Source organism: Centruroides sculpturatus, unplaced genomic scaffold, assembly GCF_000671375.1.
Source record: "Centruroides sculpturatus isolate CEXI.00-Female unplaced genomic scaffold, Cexi_2.0 scaffold512, whole genome shotgun sequence".
Taxonomy (NCBI): domain Eukaryota; kingdom Metazoa; phylum Arthropoda; class Arachnida; order Scorpiones; family Buthidae; genus Centruroides; species Centruroides sculpturatus.
Window position 1 is genome coordinate 518,985 of NW_019384734.1, and position 26,425 is coordinate 545,409.

Below are 26,425 nucleotides of genomic sequence, written 5' to 3' on the forward strand. Positions count from 1 at the left end.
CAAGGAGTCGGAGTATTGCAATTCGGGGAAACGTGGAAATAGACCCTTGAAAAAACAACATCTTAGTACCCGCAGGACAAATTTTTTTTTTAAAAAGTAATTATTTTAATTTCTTCAATTAATAATTTATAATGTAAAATACATTGNCCCTTGAAAAAACAACATCTTAGTACCCGCAGGACAAAATTTTTTTTAAAAAAGTAATTATTTTAATTTCTTCAATTAATAATTTATAATGTAAAATACATTGTCTATCAATAAACAAATGATATTATAACGAAACAAAATGGTGCCACTCTTTCATTTCCACGAATTCACGTTTAAAATCAGTAACCGTTAAGTAACGCAGTTATATTGAATTTATTTCTTTTCAAATACAGTAACCTAAAAGACAATATTATAAAAGACAAAGTGAATAAAAAAAACGAATAAAAAATTTCAAACCTTTACGTAATCAAATTTTAATTAAACGCACGAGAAATCTAATAATCAGAAATTATTATTACTTTCGAATCGAAGAAAATACGCGGAAAATTATTTAATCGAAATCCTATTTTTATTTAAATAAAATTTAAAAAAAATAAAAAATTAATTAAAATATTATCACCGAATTAGGTTCGATCAGGTTTTTTTTTATTTATTTATTTTAATCGCAATTATCCAATCAGACTCGCCACACGTCGCATAATTCTATCTGCGCCATCTAGTGTCGAATGTGAGAAACATTCACCTTGGAACAGCTGTAAACCTATAGTTAGAAGATAAGTTAGAGTAATTCGTTTTCGTATTATAAGTTAGTAATAAGCTAATGTGTTGAAATGAGAGCCGCATTGCTAACTATAGGCAGTCTGGTATTGACAATCACGGTTATCGGAAATGCATACTATCAAAAAAATCAGTTCTATCCATCAGTTGTTTATATCACCAAATCCAACCCTAGTATGGCAGTAAGTTGAAATATCTTGCTGTTTATATTACTACTTTTTTGTATTTTATATCTTGTTTTATGTCTTTATGTTATTTAATACACTCATAAATACACTTAGTAGAGAAATATATCAAGAGTCAATAGATACAAGTAACATATATATGTGGAGTAACCATCAATTCATTATGTAAATGTTAAATATAACAAGTATAAATGTCCATTTAGTTAAATTGCTTGATTATCAGAATCAATACTATGAGAAACATATGAAAGATTGTATTAAATGTCCAAACTTTCAATATCATATAAACAAAACCGTTCAAATGCTCTTAATAGCGAGGTTGGGGCGATGTTTTCATCGTCTAGAACGTGAACGCGAATGTCAACTGTCGCTTAGAAGCGGTGCTCGACGTTCACGTTTTAGAGACGGAAATGTCGGCCGCAACCTCGCTAATAAATAATTTGTTACTTCTGAAACAAATGAGATTTATGATAGGTGTGTTTCAATACGTAAAATCAATATCTGCTAATGGTAATTTTAAGTGCATTAATTGATTGGTAATGCCTTTTTTGTTTTTTTTTTGAATAGAATGCCAAACTAATTCACTCAAATTCACTATTTTTATGGAATTTAAAAAGAAAATGAAAATTTAATACGCGCGATTCGTAAAAATAATATCGAAATATACAGATCGAAGTTAAGATAAATTATCCTAATTTTAGTTCGAGGGAAAATGGCATGTAATTTTTGTACTGCCAAGATATAATTATTCATTTGACGGAATTAGAATGTCATTGTAAATAAAGTAATTAGTAACGTTAAAAAAAATTAAGCGATTTAAGGAATTTAATTTATAAATATTCATTTATTGCTAAATTTGTTTGTTGATATAATCTGAAATTATTTATTGGTTAAATGAATTTGAATATTAGTTTGATGTAATTTATAATAAATATTAACATATACAAACAATATTTTACAACTTAAAATTCTAGAAAATATTCTTGATCTATAAAATTCACTATTAAGTGTATTTAATAATAATAATAGTAATAGAGTTGATTTTTATTTAATTTTAGAACTGTTTAAAGTCTGATATATTTTATAAAGTATTATTTTACGAACTGAAAAACTAAAAATTCAATTTGTCATCGGTAACAGTAATTGCACTATTAATTATCCTATTTCACCGCTACTAAACTTTGGAATTTTGGATAAACTGTTTGAATATATATAATAAAAATAACAAATATTATTTTTGAATCCATATTATACTTTTATAAGAAAGATTTCCTATTTTTCAGAGGTATTTCATAAGTTATGTAATCCACAAAAAACAGTGATTTTAATATTTGCATTAAAAAATTAAATAAGTAGAACCTATCAGTTTTTGTACAGAAATGTAAGACGTTTTTTTTTACTCTTCATTTTTTATCTAAAGTTTTACTATTATCTAGAAAAATATATTATTTATTCTATTGTTATATATTTCAACAGATGATATGAATCAGTTTACTGTAAAATGATTTTCAGATTAGAATGTGCTTTGTGAAAAATTTATTCAAATGCTAATAATTATCAATAAAAATAAGAAAAAACAAATGATGATTTAATTTGTCATAAATTTTCAAAAACTGCTATCAATATTTATTTGTTCATTAAACAGTATTTGTTAGATTATCTTGTCAAGCATTTCTACCTTTTTTCTCAACTAATTAAATGAAAAGTAAGATAGGAGATAACAAATGAATAATGTTGTTTCATTTAATTTATTTAAAAGAAAATGACTTATTAAACACTAATTTTATAGTGTATTTTGAAGACACATGGCAGGTTAACTAAATAAAGATAACTGATGAAAACCTGCCATGTGTCTTCAAAATACACTATAAAATTAGTGTTTAATAAGTCAAAAATATGGAAAAGGACACGGTTTCATAAAATAAAAGAAAATGCTTTTCATTAAAATCCTTTAAAATTCTTATTAATTCACAATTTAATGAAGTAAGAATTTGAAGAATTACTGTATTTTACAGCATATAAGATGTAACTTTTATCCAAAAAAGAGGCTCAAAAACTTTCCCTATGTCTTGTATGTGAAGTTGCAATCTCCCATAGGCTAATGAGCAATTATTTATTGTGACATTGTCACAATGCCGGGTTGCAATTTTTAATCATATTTTTAATTTATTTAATTTAAAATATATGCTCTCCACCTCAAATTATTAATAGTGGCTTGTCCCTGTACATAATACTTTTCCTTTAACAATATAGTTATGCCAGTCATCTATTAACTGCTTTTAGGGGGAAGTTTTGAATTGAAATAACTTCCAGTTTGCATCAGAAGTTCATATACAGTTAATCAGGGCTTCTGCCTCTAAGGTTTCGATATCTGTTTTTTTTGCCTATTTAACTCTGTTCTTGAGATTAAGGGAAAATGGATGGACGATAGATGACAGTGGGAATTTATAGGTCTACAATTTTTTCAAATTGCAGCTCAATGAGTTCCCCAAATTGTATGTCCTGATATTCATGATTATCAGATATTTTAATTGTAAATTTTCTTATATACACCCCTTGTCAGAAAGGTTTCAAAACAAAGCAATAAAAAAATAGAAAATTGTAATTACCAAGTAATGATCTAGCTCCTGGCAAAGTAGTCCCCTCAGCTATCTATACACAATTGCCAATGTCTCTGGAGATCTTGGAAGCAAGCAGAGAAAGCTTCAAGTATGATGCTTGTTAGCTCATTTGTCACAGTCCATTGGATGTCTGCGATGTCTTGACAAAACGTTGGTTGCTTTTTCACTCGCAGAAACAAGAAAAATCACACTTTTTCTTGAACTGAAAGGGATGTTTCATCATGATATCGCAGACATCCAGATGCTCAGACACTCAGATGCTGATATCTGCTATGCTAAATATTCCATCCAAAATATGAAGAAGGGCAAAACTTTTATTGGGAACTGAAACACTTCTTGTGAAAAGCAATATGTCATTCTGTATCAAAGTTATGAATGTGATAAACTTGGTATCGTGTCAATTTGCCATTGCAGTTTTGCCATTGACAAATTTGCCATGTGATTAATTTGCCTCGGCAATTTTGCCACATTGTAAATTTGCCTTGGGCAATTTTGCCGTTCTGCCATGTTTTATGGTAAATAAATACACAGTTTATAAATTGCATACATATTTATTTACAAAATCATAAAAAACAATAAAGCTGGACAGGAGGTAAAGTTTATCAGAGAATTTAAATCTGCTTTCTTGTTTGCAGTTTAACTGACCAAAGAAAAAATTCCAGCATATAACATCAATGCCCATTTGCTGCATCAATTTAATAGCACCAATAGTCTTCATTCATAAGCTACCATGCTAAATTTTTTGTTTCTTAATGTTTACCACATCTTGAGATATTAAACAAAATAGATGACAACATATACACATCCACAAAATTTTTTTGATTTTTTTTTTTACTTTTTTGGATTTAGGAGGTTTCAAAACCTGGCGATTTGAGAAATAAAGAGGATCAAATTTGACATGATTTCAATGCTTTTCCTTGTTATGTATACATAGCAGCCAGGAAAGTGAGTCATAATGTTCTGCTAAATAAGGATATCAGTTATAAGAATTGTCAAATACATTCTAACTAACTGAGATTTGTGTTACATATTTTTTCAAAAATAATAGCAAGGTTGCTTTTGAAGTTTTCAATGCAAAAACGTGTACGTCGGACATTCAGCACCACCATCCTGTAAGCCTAGAAGTTTGACAATTGTGTTTGGAACATAAGTGGAATCATGCTCGATGTCCCAAATGCCATTGTCAAACTTATAGGCTTACAGGATGGTGGTGCTGAACATTTGACGTACATGTTTGTGTTGAAAACATCTGCTGCAACCTTGCTAATTCAGATGACTTTCCCCCAGATTAGCCTTTTAAACCAACAACTTTCAGTAACCACTTGGTGCAGCAAATGACCTGTGTCAAATTTACAATGCAGCAAAATTACTCTGTGGTGAATTAATCACATGGCAAAATTGTTGGCAGTAAAAATGGCCACCTTTCCACCTTCCAAAATGGCAGAGGCAAGATTGTGATTATAAAATGATGTATAAACAATAAACTCGCATTACACTTTTTTCTTGTTGATTAAGTGCAGAAAATGGCTCTGAAACGAGCATTTGAATACAGTTTGCAACAATTGCTTATAATAAGTGTAATGATAGTTGTTGTTGTTGTATTATCTTTATCTCTAATATTTAAAAAATACAAAAGTATTTCTGTTTATAATTACAGAACACGTGTAAAATACAGGAAAATTTTCTTTTCAACAAAGGGTTTATCTTTATATATAAATGAGGATGTTTGTTTTTGTTCACTATACACTTCTAGGCCGTTTGACCAATTGCTACGAAACTTGATAGTTACATTAAAATACTTCTAACTTAGATAGTGTCCTACATTCCACCCCAAAATATCGATTACATTTCTATAAATCGATTCATTTTTATTTAATTTGATTTCCTGAGTTACATGTAGCATCATCTATTGGCAAAAAAGTTAAAAAATAATTAACTAAATATAATTCTTACAAAAAAAGGATATAATTATAAAAAAATATATATATTATTAATATATTTACTGAATTACTGCAACAATGATATAGCGTGAAATAGATGCACCATTATATCATTACTGTGACAAGTAGCACTTGTCTGCGTGGAGTGTAGTAGCATTTTGTCCCTGTACATCATACTTTTCCTGTTAGCAGAGTTGTATCTAACTCTGTTCAGGGGAAAAATTTTTGTATTGAAACAATGTGACTTGTGGTACAAATTGGAAGTTCATATATAGTAATCTGGTCCTTTTCTCTTACGATTTCCATGTCTGGTCTCAATTTTCATCTAACTCTGTTCTCGAGATTAAGGAAGGTCAGAGACTGATGGACAACTGGGAATTTATAGCTTTGCAGTTTTTTCAAATTGCAACCCAATAATTTTTCCATAAACACAATATGTATGGAAATACTCTTCCCACATAGTTTATACAATCTATTGCCAAAATTAAAAAAAAATAGTCTAGCATTTTTACAAGTTTTTTTTTTATTTAAACAAATCATATGAAGTCTTATAACTATTTCCTTCTCAAATTACTGGAGTAATCAAATAAAATAAATATAAAACCTTTAATAACCAGTAACAGAACTTTAATGACAAATTCTGAATGTTTTCAGCTTTCACCAAGGCCTACGTCAGGTTTTTTAACCTGAGGCAGGCCTTGGTGAAGGCCGAAAACATTAAAGTCACATTACTGGTTAAAGAAAACAAAAAGTCGTTAAAATTCTGTTACTGGTTATTAAAGGTTTTATTTTTATTTTGTATGAAGTCTTTCAGATGTTAAGGTTAGCAACTTCGATCACATGTGGGGCCAGAACAAACCATTCAACATGGATCAGTTTTCAAATATTAATAGTAGACCGGTATTAATGAGTAGTCATAGATCATCCTCTCTTCTGGGAGGAGATCAAAACTACTTTTGGTCAAGTTAACTTCGACTCCCTTAAGCAACAGTTCTTTCTTTCTATCGGACCAATGGTATGGTGGCATTCGAATAGGAAAATTACATTATATAACGTTACTGGACAGCACAAAATATGATTTAAGTGGTTTTCAAGGGTTCCAATATTTGGTCCATTTTTTGAGAAATTTGATTGGTTGGCAGATTACCATTTGATATTCGGCTGTGAATGGCACAATTTATTAGTTATCATATTTTTTCCTAATGTTATCTTAAAAAGTTTAAAATATATTTTCAATTAGTATCTGCTTGACCAATGAAATTGCATCATTTTGTACCATTTGAGTATTGCAATAAACATGACATTGGTAGGCTGAAATAACCAAACTCTTTATATTGTTTTTATTTTAATGTTTGCTATATTATAATATTTGATTTATATAACTGCAAAGGTTATCTTATGTAAGGGTTTATCACATCGAGTTACCAAACTAACACATTTTAAAAATTCTTTATTTCTTTACTGTACACAAAGAATTTTTAAAATGTGTTAAAGTGGGTACTCAATGTGATAAACTCTTACATAATATAACCTTTGTAAATATAAATCAAATACTATAATATAATATAATAGATAGGTTAGAAGTACGATATAACCTTAATGTTTGTTTTTATTTTTTGCCCATGCTACGCTGGGTTTATCTGCTAGTATTTCCTAAATTATGAGTTTTGTTATGGATTTAATAGTAATCTAACATGTTATGTGCCTACTATTTCTAACAAAAGCGTGTGCACCTAACACAGTTCAAATAAATATTTTCTGAAAGAATAATAATTATTTGTAAAATGTTAAATATCTGGATTTGTTTATTATTTCATTATAATGAATGTTTTAATGAAATAATATGCAAGAAAAAAAGCTAATTTGGCCCATAATTATGGAAAAAGTTGAAAAAATATTTATTTTCAGTTTAGAGAAAAATTAAATTATTTTCTATCATAGGAAATGTATAAGTTATGTATTGATTTAGGATTTACAAGGAGTTTCATATTTGAGAAATTTTTTTCTTTCAGTAGATTGTTCTATTTTAGATTATGAATACTTTTATATCCACACATTTTTGTTATATGTTAAAGTTATGTATTTGTTTGATAAAATACTTTTCCAGATACTTTATTTTAAGAGATGAAATGAACTTATACCAGAATATGTTGCTATAGTAATAAGTTTATATTATTCTGTAAATTCATCCGATGGAGAATTATTGTTTAATAAAAATTGAAGACAAAACTGCCCAAAAAGGATTCCCATTTAGTCTTTGTGTTCCAAAAAGTGTCTAGTCTTGGAGAACACAGAATAAATGGTGATCCCTTTCGGGCAGTTTTGTCTTCAATTTTTATTAAAGTTTATATTACCTATTCAAAAGGAATTTTTTACATAATTGAAAGATATATATTGATTTTCAGAAGAAATCAATAAATCTACTTATGAAATGATGGCATAGTTTTTGTTGAAGCATTTAGTTATTTTAGAAATTTGATCATCAGATTTTATTGAAGTGTTATTTTCATAATAGATTTGTACGCAAATAAAAATTCACTAAAGTTAATGGTGATAATGTTAGAATAGTCTTGAAGTTAGAATATTTTTAGGAATCAAATTTTCTTCAGATATACTTAAAATTTTCCTGAAAATCACTGATTGCTACTATACAAAATAAAATAATTTATGAACCAATTAACGATTACTACATAGGAAAATTCAAACTAAATTGTATAAATAAAGAGGTCTTCCCTATGTACGTATGGATATTTATCAGACCAAATTCTACAATTGTTTTGGTTCGTATATCTGTTCACATGAAATTTGGCTGTTTGTAAAACATATCTGAAAGACAAGATCAGGATCCTGTGTTATCCTCTCTGTAAAAATTTTGACAAATTTATAGAATGGAATTTATAAGCATTCAGGACTCAGAGAGCAAACTTCTGTTTGCTGAGTCCTACAAGCTCATAAATTCTATCCATACAAATATGCCAGTTCCCTGGGCTATTTTGTTTGAGGACTAGTGGGTTTACTGCCAGATGGCTTTCTTCATATATTACAGGATGTTTATGTCCTTGTCTCTTTCTGTTGGCTACACTTTCTGAGTTATGAAACTTAAAAAAGTTATGGGACTGTTAAATAAGAAGGTCTTGGCAAATTTGGGTGAGCCTGGTAGAATGGTATGCCCAGGCACTACTGTTTAGTGTAATTTGGAACAATTCCAACTCTCTCATCGATTGTATCTCTAATATTATGACTTTTATAAGAAATGTCGAAAACCATTGAAACATCTCTCTATTGTAATGAATTATTGATACAGAACCAATTGATTATACATGCAGTTCATTATCATACAGAGGACACAACAGTCAAGGAAACTGGTATTAATGAAACCTGGACTTGCTAAATGTACTAATAACCCCAGCAATAATAAACATAACTGAAGAAGGTATAATATTGAGTTTATTACATTTATTGATATTTAAATTTTGTTGATCAGTACTGCAGAACAGTGTTTCAGAAGCAAGTTGAAGGGGAAACTGCTTAAGGTTTTTGTAGTTGGATTTTTTGCTGTTCTGTCATATTAAAAGTGGCACTGAAAGAGTGACAATTTTGCAAGTTGAAAACAGTTTATTTTATTTTATCTTTCAGTTTTATATTTGTGCCTGTACTGAGATTACATCAGAAGTCTTGATCCAGGTTACTGCCTTGTTTGAACACAGGCCTTACTACAGGGTGACCATATTTTTTGGCAAATCAGGGAACACATGTCAATAGTCACTTTTTAGGGTACACAGTAGAAGCTTACATGTGTAATTATTGTCAAATGAGTACTGTATATATGCATGAGTGAAACCTAAACATTTTAATTTTGATTGAGCTTGTACACTTCAATCAAATAGCTCTCCTCTGATAAGGTTTATAGCTATTTACTTTTGGTGCTTTTTTAGCTATACTTTTTCTTTGCATTTTAAAATTTGGCTTCTTCTTGACATTTCCTCAAAAAATTGGTTACTTCATAAAAAAATTACTTGGCAATGCTGAAGATATTGGATACATCCTCTGGTAGAAAAACTGTGATAGTGGCAATATTGCAGTAACCACAAGAAAATGAAAAACAGATAAATGGGGATGACGCCTTGCTGGAGACAAAGGGTCAAAAACAGGGACTGTCCATGGAAATTGGGGATGGATGGTCATCCTACTTACTACTACTTAGAGTGACTACCAGTTTGAACATAAGTTGTAATGAAATTTAAACATGTAACCTATATTCTACAATATTAAATTTTTGTCATTTGTATTACCCTTCAATTACTCTTTAACTTGGTATCACTTTCTCAATTGTCAACACTAAATTCTGGCTTTAATGAATTAACTGATACATTTCCTCTACACATGCAACAAAATCTAGTCCTTTCTCACATACAGCATGAATTTCCAGCATGCTCTCCTACAGATAGTTATTTGTAGAACACTCTAGTAGTAATTTGATATATATATATACAATTTTATCTTAAAATTTAATATTTACTTTGTAACATGTATGCTTATATACTCTAGGCTTGTTTATTATCCTTTAATGTTAAAGTAAAACTAACTGATTTGCGTTTTTAAATACATTTATTTGAATCTGCATGTGTCATTCCATACTGTAATCATTTATTTATTTTTTTAACTTGAAAATGATTGCTAAATTAATTTTTAATTAAAAGTTGAACTAGATTAATGCTTTTATTTTCTATTTTAATCATCCAATTTTAGTCTTTTTAACTGAATTGTATTGAAAGCTAAAATTATAACAATAATTTCATTTACATAAATAATGTAAACATACAAATATATACATAAGTATGTACAGTACATACATAACTGCCTATTTGTATGTGTGTATTTTTTTTGAACAATAATAGTACATAAACAAAAATAAGCATATAATATTTAAATCTCCAATATTATTATTATTTTTAATTATGTTTAAACTAATTTCTTATTTTTAAAAATTTTATTTACAATCATTAATAAAACATGTATTAAATACAAAGTTTTTATTTTTTACCTCATTTTTAGTAATTATTATTTATATTTAAATTAGTGAATTTCATTTTCTTATAAAATCTATTTGTAAATAAAATGTTGTTTGTTTCTTCACTACTAGGTGCATAAATAGACACAAGGCATTTTACATCATCTTTATTGATATTCTATTGGCGGATACGCGTTTCGGGCAAGGCCCCTCATCAGTCGGCATTACATCTGGAATCATCTTTAAATTTCATTGCTACATATATATTTATGTTTAAAATTATGTATTTACAGTTAAAATTGTTAAAATATCATTGCTGTTTAAAATATATTTATGATTTATGCACCTAGTAGTGAAGAAACAAACAAAAAAAGGAAGACACGGTCTCGGACATACATAATTATAACCAAATAAAATGTTATTTTAAAATTTATTATTGATGAAATTTATATTTTAAAATATGAAAGTACAATTGAAGCACATGAGTTATGTTCTGCAAAATTGTCAGGAATATGGAAATTGCAAATACAGAATGGAAAAATGCATTGGTAAAATAAGGTTTGGGGATTGAAAAAATATATGATCAGAACATATAAATACATTTCTGTATGAAAAAAATTTTGCTACTTCATTTTTCTTTTTTTTTCTTATTATAGGGTAGATTTATTTTTGACAAAAGTGTGAGAAATCCTATTTACTGAACTTACCTACAGACATTGAAGACAAAACTGAAGTACTAAATCATTACTTTCTGTGGTATTTTTCATACTTTGCCATTAGTCCTTTTGTTTAGATAATACTGTTGATTTTTATAAATCAACAGTCATCTAAACACAAAGAAAAACTAACTAAAATACTGTTGTAAGAGACAATGCTGATATACATAATAATTTACATTCTAATATAAACATTTGTTTATCCACATAAGTGTATATGCTAAAGTAATGTGAGAAATTGAGATATTATGGTGAGATAATGGACACTAACAACACAAATTACAGTACAACGCATTCATTTAAGATAAAAATATTAAAAAATTGTTTCTCTATTTGTTTCATTATTGTTGTTAATTCTTCTGTTAATAAGCAAATTTAACTTTCAGTTAAATTTACAAATACTGAGCCAAAAATAAAGAATATGTAAATATGGAAGTTTTATTTATATTTATACTTATATATAGTCTATAATATATTAGTATAAATATTTATACTAAAATTTGGATAATAAATTTGCTTTAAAAGTGACAGAATAAAGTTATTAATTTTGCTAGTTTGGTTTTCCTCATAATAAAATTAATAGTATAATAGTGTAAATTGGACTGTTTATTATGAAAGTAGTATAGATCAGTATATTATGAAAGTAGTATACATTTTTGGTAAAAGTTGAGAAAGTAATAATTTAGATATAATTTAGTGTGAACTTTTCGTTTAAAATATAAACTGTAAATTGTCTATAAAGTATCCGTTTGCATTGAATTGAAAATTTATTGGTAAACAAAATTGCACAATCATTTATTGTGAAGTGGTGAAGGTCTATTTCCTGTAGTCTAGTTAAACATTGGGTAAGCTAAGGAGTAAAACGTTTTGCAATTAGACTTGAAATATAGTATTAAAATCTATTAGTTTATGAAGAAAATATGTAATTTTGTATAAAACATCAATGGAGATGGCCAAATTAAAAAATCTAGATTTATTATAAATCAGATGAGGGGTAACACCAAAGTTTGGAAACATCAGATTAATGCCTTTATATTGTTAAGCCCCAATAGACCTAGGTCTGCTAGGTGATGTCAGAGGGTCAAGGCACAGACAAATTAAATTAAGGACTTTACAAATCTGGTTAAAATTTAGTAACAAAGGTTTAATCATAAATATTTAAAAAACATTCATTTGTTCTAAAACATGAGAGGAACATAAATCTATTTAAATTTACAAGCGTAGGAACACGTACACTATAGGAGAGAAAGGATTGAAGATATTACTTCTCCTTTTAAAAAAGACACAAGAACCAATATACCGACAAAATAATTGTTTTCGGGGGTCCTTCGATGTTTCCTGTTTTAATATCTTGCACTTTCTTCGTGAACAACGGGCGTATTCTCTACGATGGATTCAGATTTCATTCTCTTCATTCGAAAGTTCACACGTGTCAGTCCCTTTCTCCTTACACCACGTGGTCTGTTGATCGCTCAAGAAGCAGAAACCGAAAAAAAAAATCCCTTTTTTGGACGGAAGTTCTAATATTTATACTTCCCGCCATTGGGTGTGACGTGAAACACACGTGATGTTGGTCACAGACCAATCAACAAGCGTGACGGGTCCAACCCGTTCACAATCCGGTACCATGAAATAAAACGGAATTTTACAACAAAACCCGACATGACACACGTCATATATATATAGAATAAACGAAATAAACTATACATAGTGCTTGGGCACTACAATATAAAAATACTAGACCCAGTACATCCAAAAATTATAAGGATATAATAGTTATTGCTTTACATACCTTCTATATATCAGAAATATTTCAAAACACTTTGAAATAACTATCCAAAATAAAAAAAGAATCTAATGTTAAACTTATAAGCATGATGTAATTTAATAACAACTGAAAACAAATACAGTAGAACCCTGATTATTTGGTTTTTCATTAATCTGTATTATGCAAGGCAAATCTGTGCATATGTGAATATTCTACTATTCTTAACTCTAAAGACTACTTAAAGTTTAAAATGATAACAAGTATTACAAAATGATTTGTTTCTATTACTTTTTATCATTTAACTTCGATGTGAGACAAACTCTCGATATTAAAATGTTACTAAATCAGATCTCTGTACAAAGATGATAAACATATTCAGATAATCTTGAAGAAACAGCAAAAATTTAATAACAAACATTTTTGGATATTTTTTTTTTTAATTATTAACATCCAAAATATTTTAGTTATTAAATTTTGCTGCAATCCATTGTTCATTGCTTGGAGTTTCCATGATCCACTCAACTATAGACTAGCAGTGTTCAGGGTGTCAGTCAGGAGAGCATGCACATACTGCACGGATGCCCATGATAGAAACAAGGAATTGGATTACATCATTTCCATTGGTGCAAGATTTGGTTACAAATGTAGGACCATTAAAACTCACATTGATGCATTCCAACACAAAATGGAGGGACATCCCAGGAATTCTTCACAGACTGAATGCCTAATTGTTGACTATGTCGCTCCCCTATGGAAAATCTTTAAGGAGATAGGTAATGTCATTGGTCGCAGCATCACTAAAGAAGAAACCCTACTGTTCATAGGGTATTAAGAAATGATAAGAATCCCTGGACTTATGTGTACTGGAATTATCTCATAGTTTTTATATTTTTCTTATTTGTATATTTATTTGTATTTTGTTAACCTTGTATATGTTTTAAGTTTATTTTTAATTATTGTTAATCTTATATTTTTCATAATTTATTTATTTAATTCGTTTCCTTTTAAATTTGTATTTAGAATACCTCTTAGGTTAAAATTTAAATGGAATGTTCTATTCTTGGAACGTTTTCTAAAAACAGTTTTAAGAAACCTGATGATGGCTTATAGGAGTAGGCTGAAAACGTTGGTTATTAAAAATATTCTCTCAGCAAATGCATAGGTGTGGTCATAAATTTGTAATTTATCTCGGCTGAGCACGTATTAAATGTAAAATTATACAGTTGAAATTTAACCATATAAAATATATATTTACTTTAAATATTGTGTGAACTGAATGCATTTTTGAACTAGTAACTAATTCAAGAAAACTCTTGAACTAGTTAAAAATAAAAATAAAACACTAATAAGTAAGTAATATTTTAAAGATATATTTTCAAATACAAATAACAAACTAAAATACAAAATACAGAACTTAAAAAGTATGCCATTTAAAATTCATACAAATGTTTTAATTAAAAGGTGTTTAATAATGCCATATTAATAAACTTTTGGAAAATGCAATGTTTTCAATGAGCTTTCATTTGTTTTATATTTTTAACAATTTCCACAGATTTTCCAAATTTTTAAAGATGCTTTATTAAGTTTAGACAAGTGGAAATCTGAATTTGTAATTGTAAATTAAAACAGATAGATAACCAACACCTGCTTTTAAATTTACTTTTTATTTATTCTTTAAGCTTGATTTTTTTTTGTGCTATTAGTTTTGATTTCATTTTTTTTATGATTTTCATATTGGAAATATTGTACTTGCCTTTTAAATCATTTAAATGATATTTTTCAAGAATAAACCATAAAACATTTTATACTTGATGGATTTTTATTTTTAGTTTAATAAAAATTGTATGTACTTTGTTATGTACAGCAACTCTAGATAAATGTATATAAACATAAATAAACATAATTCATATTCACATATAAATACTGTTCCACGTAAAATTATCTGTAAAATGCATGTACCTATAAGCCTTTTATCGGTGTGCGTCTCAGAACAAACTATAGAATAAAGTTACAAATGTTTTTGAACCATTACGGTTCTTCTTCAGGCAACTTGAACTTCCTAATTGAATGCAGTTCAATTCAAAGTTGTTATGAAATATAATCTGGAACATTATCTCATGTGAACCGATGATGTCATTATGGACTTGTGCTATGCATGCTGTGTGCTATTGTAGAGTTTTATCCAACGGCCTGCCAGGCTGTTGATAGAGCAATTTCCTCCTTGTAGTTAATACAATTACTCTCCGTAATGGTATTTAAGCATATGTAGATCACCTCAAGCCATCTGAGGTGGTCCGTGCGGTGGATGGTGTGTATGACCTTTGTTTGAGAGAATATAGGTTATATATCCGGGTCCGAAGAATATACAGCTAGAGCTGTGTTGGTTCTTTCATGTTGAATATCCACTTTGTTCTTTAATTCTGATTTTGAGGGTGCGTTTGGTTGATCCTATGTAGACCATGATTCTATTACACCTGTGACCAATGATAGGGATGGTGTACATGCCTGGAAGTTTTTCTGTCGGGGGTATTCTTTCCATTACGTAACATATCAAAAATCGTAGCACACCTTCTAAAAGTTATGTGGATATTCCTTTTCTTAGCAATCCCAGTGTATATGGATTTAAGTACAGTACCAGACCCTCCACAATATAAATTAGCAGTTTTCAAAGCATTAATCAAGAGAGCCCATATGCACTCCTCCCTAATGTGGTAATAAAGTATGAAATAGAATTATATGAATATACAAGAGAGTTACATTGCATTTAATAATATATAATGATACCTTTTACTTTGAACAACTCTAATTTTGTTTAGTTTGAATGCAAAATTTGATGAAAATTCACTTTGGAGTTTGAATAATTCTTCTAAGTTTGAACTGTGTGTGGAGTAAAAAACTGTGTTTGAAACATAAATGCAATCTGTTGTGTTCAAGTCATATCTAGCTTTTGCTCTTGCATTAATGCTTGTATGTTTTCAGTGTTGTTTTTGTGTTATTTTTGGTGTGTTTTGTTACATATACTGTATTGTGTGTTATTTGTTGATTTTTAACAATTTCTTCCTGCAATTTTTCTTTGTCAACAGCTTTTGGACATTGCATGTGTTTTGTATACTGTAGTTCAAAATTTCCCAAACAAAACTTTTTAAACCACATTTGACATGTTCAAAGTTTAGGAGCATCTTCCCTATGGACATTACAATTGTTTTTACTGTTTGTACTGTGTTATCCTTTTTTTTGAAAGTCATAAAGCATAATATGCCTGATATGCTTTTTATCCAAAGACATTAGAACTTGATTATATTCAAACAAAATGTGAAGTAAAGAGTTTAAAGCAAGTTTATAAACAAAGGATAAAATCTCACATTATCTATTATATATGTTAAATATGTTATATATAACATGTTAAATTTCACAACTGTTATAATTAAATTACACAGCTATGCTAAAATATGGAAGTCCATAGCATGTGATCAATAAATGCAGTTTTAACTTTATTATATGTTGTTTATGTATTTTAGTTATGGTTTTCATGTTTTAATTTATTATTAAGGCATTTAATTGTGTTATTTTTATTTTAAATTATGTATATTTGCTATTTCAAGTTTATAGAAATGGGTATTGTGTAGGATCTGGGAATAGATTAATTCACTTTCTAATATTTCTTATGGGAAAAATCGATTCAAACTTTGAATGACTTCCTAGAATGAATTAAATTTAAAGTATGAGGTGACTGTATTTTTCATTCCAAATTAGTAAAGATATTTGATATTTCTGTCCAAAAATCACCTGTTGTTTAATTAAATATGTGCCAGAAAAACAACACGTGTTTTTTGGGCAGATATACTTCCCAACTTCAAGTCCAGATTCCTTACTGCATACAGTTATGCTCTATGTATTTTTTACATACAGTTATGTTGTTCTACAAACAAAAGTCTCATGATGCACGAAAAGTAAGGAACCTGGGCCTGAGGTTGGGCAGTGATGTGGAATGAAAACATTTGTCATTCAATTAAATAATTGTGTTGGAGGAATAAAGTAGTCTTATTAATTAATGTTGAAAAACATTAACTTCAGGTATTACAAATTTTTCTAAGCTGAATATATATAACTGTTACTTGAAGAAATTTGCAGAACCTAAAGACAACTTTCTCATAATCTTTCTTGGACATTTTTCATCTTGGTATTGCTGAATTTTTGTTATCAACAATGAAAGTTAATTCATTAACAATGTGCTTTATAATTATTTATTATATTATAGTGTAAAAATATATATTTTTTAATTTATTAAAATATATCAAAGCAATTATACAGTTAGCATATATAAATTTGTTAAATACCATATTTACACAGTCTAATTTCATTATGAAAATTTAATAATACAGGTGTCATCTCCAGTTAATATCAATAATCTGTTGCCAAAAAGTCAGTTGTTCTGCACCAAAATGCTGAGAATCTTTTTTCCTATTTATTTATTTATTTATTTTTTGATGGGAAAAGTTGTTGTGTGTTAAATTGTCGACCCCACCACCTCTGACCAATTTCCTAAAACATAACTAAAATGCAGTAAAACAACTACAGTATATAAATAACAAGCTATAAAAAGAAGGAAAACTCGCTGAGTAGTTTTAAAACTGTTAATGCCGTACTCAGTGAGTTTTCTTTCCTTTTATATAATATTTGACATGAGGATCAAGCTGTATTGTATTAACAAGCTAACATGTTAAGATGTAAAATGCTTAAAACATTACTTCTTAACAATCATAATTATTTGATGACAAATATACAGTTGCTTTGTTCTATATGTCGTAGCATTAACATTATTATTTGCCATGTCATACACAGCAATAAAAAAAAATTAAAAAAAAGTGCAAGCAAAAATTTATACTAAAAAACAAGGCGATGTCACTATTAGTTACATTATAAAAACATATTTAAGCTTTCTTATAGGAAGTATTGATGTGATGCTCTTATGCTTTTCACTGTGCAGTAATATTCAAGATTTACATTTTCTTTTTTGCAACATTATACTTCTCAAAATATCTGCACATGATTGATGTTTTCTATCAGTTGTATTTAGAACATAACTCTAGATTTTTTTTCTGCATATTTCTCTATTTAAAATGTTATATTGTGTTTTTGGAACACACTGTATAAGCAGCAGCTGAAAAATGTTATATTGAGAGAAATGTATTTTCAATGAAAATTGGATATTAAAAAACCAAGAAACATTCTACCGGGAAAACATTAATTGAGGAGACATTCTGCAGAGCATGCCTGTAATGTGTAAAAGTTTCAATTTATATAATAATTTTTAAAACCCCAAAAATATAAGAAATGTTAGATGTTAACAGTTCAAATTGTTAGATGTAAAAATCATTCACTCATTAGTTCAACTAGTCAGATTATTGAAAAACATTTGGAAAATTCATATTTGAATATATTATATGGCAATTGATTTACATTTTTATAAAATTTTTTCTAAAGCTATACTTATAAATATTGAATATAGTTGTCAGTAATATTTAAAGATTACTGGATGGCTGAGGCATTTAGGACATCACCTTACTGTTCTGTGGGATCTAGAATTGAATCTAAACGAGTTTCTCATTGGCAATTTGAAAGAATTTCTCATGGGATTTCTCATGGGCAGTTTGTCCTGAATGTGTCAGGCCATATACCTCACCATCTGACTGTCCCCATTGTGGGCCTGACCAAACCCCCATGACAGGTATGATTTTAAAAAAGAATATCTTAAACAAACATCATGAAATTCAATAAATTTGTAAAGCCAAACAACTGCCAGATTACATCGGGCTACTTTTTTGTGATTATATTTAATTACAAAATAATTTGTCACTAGAGGGAGGCTTAGGCTCTATCTCTTATTAAATTTGGATGATGTCCTAGTGTGCATTAGGTGCCTCTAGTAACAAATTATTTAATAATTTATTAAATTAAATATAATCGTGGCCATCTTAATGTTCACAGGACAGAAAGAATAAAAAAAAAATAGTGTGTGTGTGTATATATATATATATATGGGTATGTATTCATTGTTCTAGTGTAATACTCACTCCAGAGTGGTGCACTCACAGAAAAAAAATATATCAGAAATTGTAATTTGTATTTAACACAAATAATTGTTTTTAAAATAAAAAGAGTCTGTATAAAACAAATTAAATATTCTGTTTGAAGACTATATTAAATTCTTTATAGTTATATTTAAGAATGAATTATAACACTGTGTGATATATAGTTTATGCTTATATAGAACTTCATTTGTACCATTAAATGTAAAAAATAAAGATTAACTTAAATAGTTCTTTTAAGTGACTTACGATGGTAGAAAATATGATAATATAAAAATGTTTACACAAATAAAAATTTTTTATTTAAGGTAATTAATTAGTTAATCTCTCTAAGCACAAAATAATCATTTCTTAAATGTTTATAAATGCAATATCCAATTATTAAAGTTTTTCAATAATTTTAATTACCTTAAATTTTAATTTTATTAATGCCAAATGATTGCTGGATTACATTGGGCTACATTATAATGCTACTAAATGTAAAAATAAAGATTAACTATTTTAATTTTTACATTGTATGAAGTTTTAAATTTCTTCTTCATTATTATTATTATTGGAATATAATTTTAGATTTGGGAGATTGAATTTGAGCAATTTATTATGGCAAAAATGAAAACAATGACATGTTTTCATTTATGACATTTGTGATCTTTTTTTAATATTGTTGATTTTTAATTTTAATTCATTTTTTTATTATTTTTAATTTATGTTGTTTAATTTTAAAATATTTTTTAGGTGATATATCTTCAAGCTTTTGTATTGGTTTTACTGATGGGAAAACTAATGAGGAAAGTGTTTTTTGGTCAGTTGAGAGCTGCGGAAATGGAGGTTAGATTGTTGTTTTAATATTTGTAAAGCATAAACATAAATTTATACTTTATCTTTATGAATTCAGAACCTTACTTTAGTCAATACTGTTTTCGTAGTATTGCATATGTCATATCTATGTTTAGTGTGGGTATGCATCAAACTTAGCAGCAAACAGATCTTTTCGTTTTAAATGTTTGAAAGTTAGAATCAGTTGCACATTAGATTAAAATAAATATGGTAAACTAGGGGAAAAATTATTCAAATCTCGCAGAATTGTTTTATATTGTATAATAGACATGAATAAATAATTAAAACTTATTAAAATATGAAATGAACTGTAACTATTGATAATAAATGTGTATGCATACTCTATATCTAAAAAGTTAAAGTCCCAATAAACATAGGTTATAAACTTATAAGAAAGAAGTTCAAGCCTGTTTTATTTTCTTATATCAAAGATGATAAAAGTGATTGCCTATGGTCCATTAAAAAAACATTCAATTTTTTAAGGACCTTTGAGGTGTTACAATTTTAAATGGTCTTCACACTGTTATGTAGATCTTTGATACATTTGAATTTACAGTATTGTCTGGCTTAGAATGGTGCTGACTTTACATATCTTCCTTAGGCATGAAAATAAAATAAGCTCTAATTCCTTCCCTGTGGGTTTTATGACTTGTTTATTAGGACTTTTAGGTTTAGATATAGATTGTGTGTGCGTGTTTATTACTAACAGATCTGTCTCAGATAATTAAATTATTTGTATAGGGTAAACTCTGTACAGATAATTTAAATATCTGAGATTGATGTGCTACTTACAATTCATTATGTGAACAATTAAAAGAAATACTTATAATAATGTAAGAAAATAAATTTATCTTTCTATATACAGGATGATTCAAATTAAAGTTACCTTATTCAGCACCTAATGCAGAGAGTGGGTGAAATGTGAAACTTTGTTAAGTTCGATTTGTACATGTTTCAGACTGTGAGGAAGAGATTTATGACAAAAAAGTTTAAAAATTGCCTCTGATGATACTAATCACATGCAGTCTGTCAGTTAAATTTACAAAAAACTTTGTACTCAACTATAATTAGCTTATTCAGGCATAGACACTTATAAGAATTTAGTTTAGTTTAAAAGTTAATGAATTTTTTTAATGATTAAAATGTTATTTTTAATTATTAATTGAATTATTTTTTGACTATTTCTTTGTTTTTTCAGCATCTTATAGAAAGATCATGGTATGCAGTTACTGAAACATGTTTAGCTTTTACTGTGTTCCGAGACGATTTCAGTCCGAAATTTGTAGCATTGTTTACTCTGCTACTATTTTTAAAATGTTTTCATTGGTTGGCCGAAGATCGAGTTGATTATGTAAGTAAAAGATTTTTCATAGTGACGTAAAAGTTAATTTTTTTTAATGGACACTATAATTAGTAATGTAAACTTGCATCATTTGAACATAATTATCATAAATCATTAATTCATTAAAATTAAAATGTCTATGTTAATTGATCTTTGTATAATAATAAATCTAATAATTATATGTTTCTCAGTTATGTTTTTTTTTTTTTTTTTTTTTTTTTTTTTTTTTTTTTTTTTTTTGCAATTATATGTTAAATATTTTCTGCACAGTACTTTCTCCATTATAAAACTCTTCAGTTATATATTTTTCATTTATATGATTTTGCACTAACAAATAATACTTTTTTGGTACCCTAAAATACTGATTTCTTACTTATGTGTTCACTTTGAAATGGAAAAATTCAAAGTGAATATTAAAAACAGTGAAAAGTGAATTGTGTGTGTATTCACTTCTGCTTAGTATTCACACGGACAGCAAATTACTAGCAAATGTGTTTAGTTGTGCAGAGTGTAATAGTGAGGTAAGGAAAAGGAACTGCTTGGTTGGAATAGAGTTTAATATAAACTATACACAGTAGACATACAAAAGAACAAGATCTACATAGAACAGGGTCTTCTTGTATATGGAACAATTCTAAGTACCATTTGAAATGTTCCTAGGAGAGTGCCACTATACTCTCACCAACAAAATGCAAAAAGTAAAGCAAATAATATGTAACGTGTGCCATTTATGACAAGTTGGGAGTTTAGCAAATTGGTCTGCTAGTCCAACACACTGAAAATTTTTGCTTTCCATTTATTGCAGTGTAACCAATTATGCTAAATGAATAAAAATCACTTTTGGTTTTTCATTCATTTTCACTATTCACTGTCAGTATAAGCTAATCTTTAGAATGACTTCATTTGTCACATGACTGGAGTTTTGGCAGAAAGAGACAATTGATGTCCCATACTGTATCAGTATGTGAAAGTCCATTGAAAAAACATGAAACAAAAATTGATCAATTTTTTAAAAGTACATGACTTAATTTCATACTGTTTTACTTTTCCTTTTAAATGTTGTTCAAATGATAGAAATTTTGATTTATTATTATTCATAACATAATGTATATGTTAAGAATTACACTGTGCTATGCCATACTTTTGTATTGACTATATTCACTCTGAAAGCAATTAAAAGTTGCATCACTTGTATATTTTCTTTCTTATTTTTCTCAGTTTCGTTGAAAAAATGTAAACGGAGTTCAATATATGTTAAACAAATCTAATAATTATATCTTTCTCAGATTGGCTGATTAAAATTATCTTACAATATATAATGAACAATGATTTTATTTATGTGTTTTTTCATTGAAAAGTTTTAAATTATAACTGAGTAAATTTAGGAAGTATTATATTAAAAATGGGGCTGCATTTTGAAAAAAAATTGTAGACCTATAAATTCCCATTGTCATCTGTCTGGCCATCCATCCTTAATCTCAAGTCAGATAGACGAAAGATGAAACCAGATATGGAAAGCTTAGGAGAGGAGGTCCTGATTAACTATATACGAACTTCTGGTTTGCACTGGAAGTCATATTATTTCAATTAAAAAAATTTTCCCATGAAAGGAGTTAATGACTGGCAGACTCTATTTCTAACAGGAAAAGTATGATGTACAGGGGCAAGGCACTTCTAATTTGAGGTGGAGAACATACATTTTAAATTAAATAAATTAAAAATATGATTAAAAATTGCATCCTGGCATTGTGACGATGCCACAATAAAATAATTGTTTGTTACATATGCAGAATGTATTTGACAATGACTGATTTAATTAAAATGCTTTTCAGGGAAATAAAAGTTTGTGAAAGTTAAATTTGCTGTGATTTTACATAATTTTCTGATGATTTTCTGATGTGCATGTGTGTACTGTACATGTGTAATTTTCATAATTGTTGAAAATGTTTTAAATTGAAAACATTTTCAACAATTATGTATATGTAAGCTGTATATGTAATTTAATTACATATACAGCTTAAGATCACACAGTAGAATCTCATTCTAACGGATTGTGGAATAATGGATTTCTCAGAATAATAGATTTTTTTTTCCAGATTTCACCAAATCAATGTAATTTTACCTCCTTTTAGTGGATCCATAACTTGGAATAAGTTATGGATCCACTAAAAGGAGGATTTATTCTAGCTCCATCTATTGTAAATACGTGTTTTTCAACGTTTAATTAATATTTGGGTGTTTCCAAGAATTTGTAGAGTTTGATGATACAATTATTACATTTGGGATATGTATAATGGAAGAATTGTGAAGTATAAAGAGAGTCAACAGGCTGATGCAATTGATGAGAAGCCACCTAGTTAACATTTTGATGCAGTTCCAAGTGTAATATCAAAATTTAGTGAGGTCATCAAGTGTTTCGAAGTCGTGAAGACCTTCCTGACAAGTTTCAGCATAAATGTACAGGTTATACAGTGCATGACATTATTAATATTGAGTGGCTGTTGTATTCAATAGACAGAAATGTGGCATCAAAATAAATAAAGATGGACAAGTTTTTTAACAGATTATGAAGCCAAGTGAAGTGCTAATGAGCTACATATGGGGATGCATGCTCTTTTTGTGTTTACGGTATATATGGTTTCTGTTCGCTTTGTCATACACAAGTACTGCATAATATATGATCTGGTAACATATGTGCTTGTATAAAGGATAGAGGCCTGAAGAGACTGAATAATTTCAAGTACAAGTATTTCTTACATGTTGGGGGTTAAAAAAAACAAATTTTTTTGAATAATGGATATTTTTCTGGGTGTGTGTAAATCCATTGTTAATGATATAATGGGTGATATTCAGAGGCCTGAGTGATTTGTTAAAATGAGATTTTGCTGTATTAGGAATGAACATGATGAATATTTTTATTTAATACTGTACTTATTCTAATGTGTTCAGTAAATCAACACATGATCAAAATCTTTCTTTCAGATGGAACGAAGTCCAGTAATATCTTGGCTTTTTCATATTAGAGTGATTTGTAAGTACATTTGTTATTTTATTATTATTATTGTGTGATTTAAATGTAATGACTGGTTGATATTGATGTCAAGTTAGATCAAAGTCAATGTTATGTTGGACTGAAGTCAATTCAAAACTACTACCATCAACTGTTTTATGAAGTTTATGTATTATTGGTGTTTGTGATTATAACACATGTATACTGTGTGATATATTTAATATTGCTGTTTTTTGTTATGAAAATGTGATTAACATTAATGTTTCTAGATTTTTATATAGTATATGTAGTATGTTATTTGCAGAGAACTACAGATAAAATGAATAATTTATATATATTTTTTTTATGGGTTTTATTTCATGAGCATGTTCTGCATATACAAACATCTCTAAACCCAATATTTAATTTAATTATAATTATTAAATTTAATAAGAGATGGCACCTAACACCTCCCTCTAGGACAAAGTATTTAGAAATTAATTAATTAAATATAATGTCCAATCATCAGAAAACAATAACAGTCTTTCTTCACAGAGACGACCTTTTATTTGTAGGCCATACCTCTGCTGAATTATGCAAAACAGTTAAAAAAAACTTTAAGNATATTGGGATGCATGCTCTTTTTGTGTTTACGGTATATATGGTTTCTGTTGGCTTTGTCATACACAAGTACTGCATAATATATGATCTGGTAACATATGTGCTTGTATAAAGGATAGAGGCCTGAAGAGACTGAATAATTTCAAGTACAAGTATTTCTTACATGTTGGGGGTTAAAAAAAACAAATTTTTTTGAATAATGGATATTTTTCTGGGTGTGTGTAAATCCATTGTTAATGATATAATGGGTGATATTCAGAGGCCTGAGTGATTTGTTAAAATGAGATTTTGCTGTATTAGGAATGAACATGATGAATATTTTTATTTAATACTGTACTTATTCTAATGTGTTCAGTAAATCAACACATGATCAAAATCTTTCTTTCAGATGGAACGAAGTCCAGTAATATCTTGGCTTTTTCATATTAGAGTGATTTGTAAGTACATTTGTTATTTTATTATTATTATTGTGTGATTTAAATGTAATGACTGGTTGATATTGATGTCAAGTTAGATCAAAGTCAATGTTATGTTGGACTGAAGTCAATTCAAAACTACTACCATCAACTGTTTTATGAAGTTTATGTATTATTGGTGTTTGTGATTATAACACATGTATACTGTGTGATATATTTAATATTGCTGTTTTTTGTTATGAAAATGTGATTAACATTAATGTTTCTAGATTTTTATATAGTATATGTAGTATGTTATTTGCAGAGAACTACAGATAAAATGAATAATTTATATATATTTTTTTTATGGGTTTTATTTCATGAGCATGTTCTGCATATACAAACATCTCTAAACCCAATATTTAATTTAATTATAATTATTAAATTTAATAAGATATGGCACCTAACACCTCCCTCTAGGACAAAGTATTTAGAAATTAATTAATTAAATATAATGTCCAATCATCAGAAAACAATAACAGTCTTTCTTCACAGAGACGACCTTTTATTTGTAGGCCATACCTCTGCTGAATTATGCAAAACAGTTAAAAAAAAAAAACATTAAGTGATGATAAGCCAATTACAAAATATATACACAATTTTCATTAAAATGACCAACAGTATTTTTTATGGCAGAAAGAAGATAATTTAGTTTCTTCAGATTTTTAATTTTTTTAAAAATACTGTCAGTCATTTTAATTAAAATTGTCTATATATTTTGTAATTGGCTTATCGTCACTTAATGTTTTTTTAACTGTTTTGCATAATTCAGCAGAGGTATGGCCTAAAAATAAAAGGTTGTCTCTGTGAAGAAAGACTGTTATTGTTTTCTGACGATTGGACATGGCAGAAAGAAGACTATTTACTTTATTCAGATTTTTATTTTTTAAATTAATTTTGTACTTATACCTCCTATCTCTTAATAATTTTAGTTACTGATGAATGGCCATAAAATGAAAGTTGGCCCAAAATGCATATAATAATGTATGTAATCAACCAAAATAAATATAATTAAATTCTACATTTTGGATCATTGAATTACCTATAAAGTTCCTATACACCTGCAGATGCAACATTACAGAATTT

The 26,425-nt window shown here is 28.1% G+C and overlaps 1 protein-coding gene across 1 annotated transcript; it reads left to right on the plus strand.

The window, feature by feature from the left end:
• The first annotated feature begins 685 nt into the window (after positions 1-685).
• Positions 686-24,611, plus strand: LOC111628262 (E3 ubiquitin-protein ligase synoviolin-like). Its single transcript, XM_023372012.1, has 4 exons — positions 686-947; positions 19,831-19,923; positions 21,131-21,283; positions 24,257-24,611. Exons 1-4 carry the CDS (start codon positions 819-821, stop codon positions 24,341-24,343), a joined length of 462 nt encoding a protein of 153 aa, XP_023227780.1. The 5' UTR covers positions 686-818; the 3' UTR covers positions 24,344-24,611.
• The last annotated feature ends 1,814 nt before the right edge of the window (positions 24,612-26,425 follow it).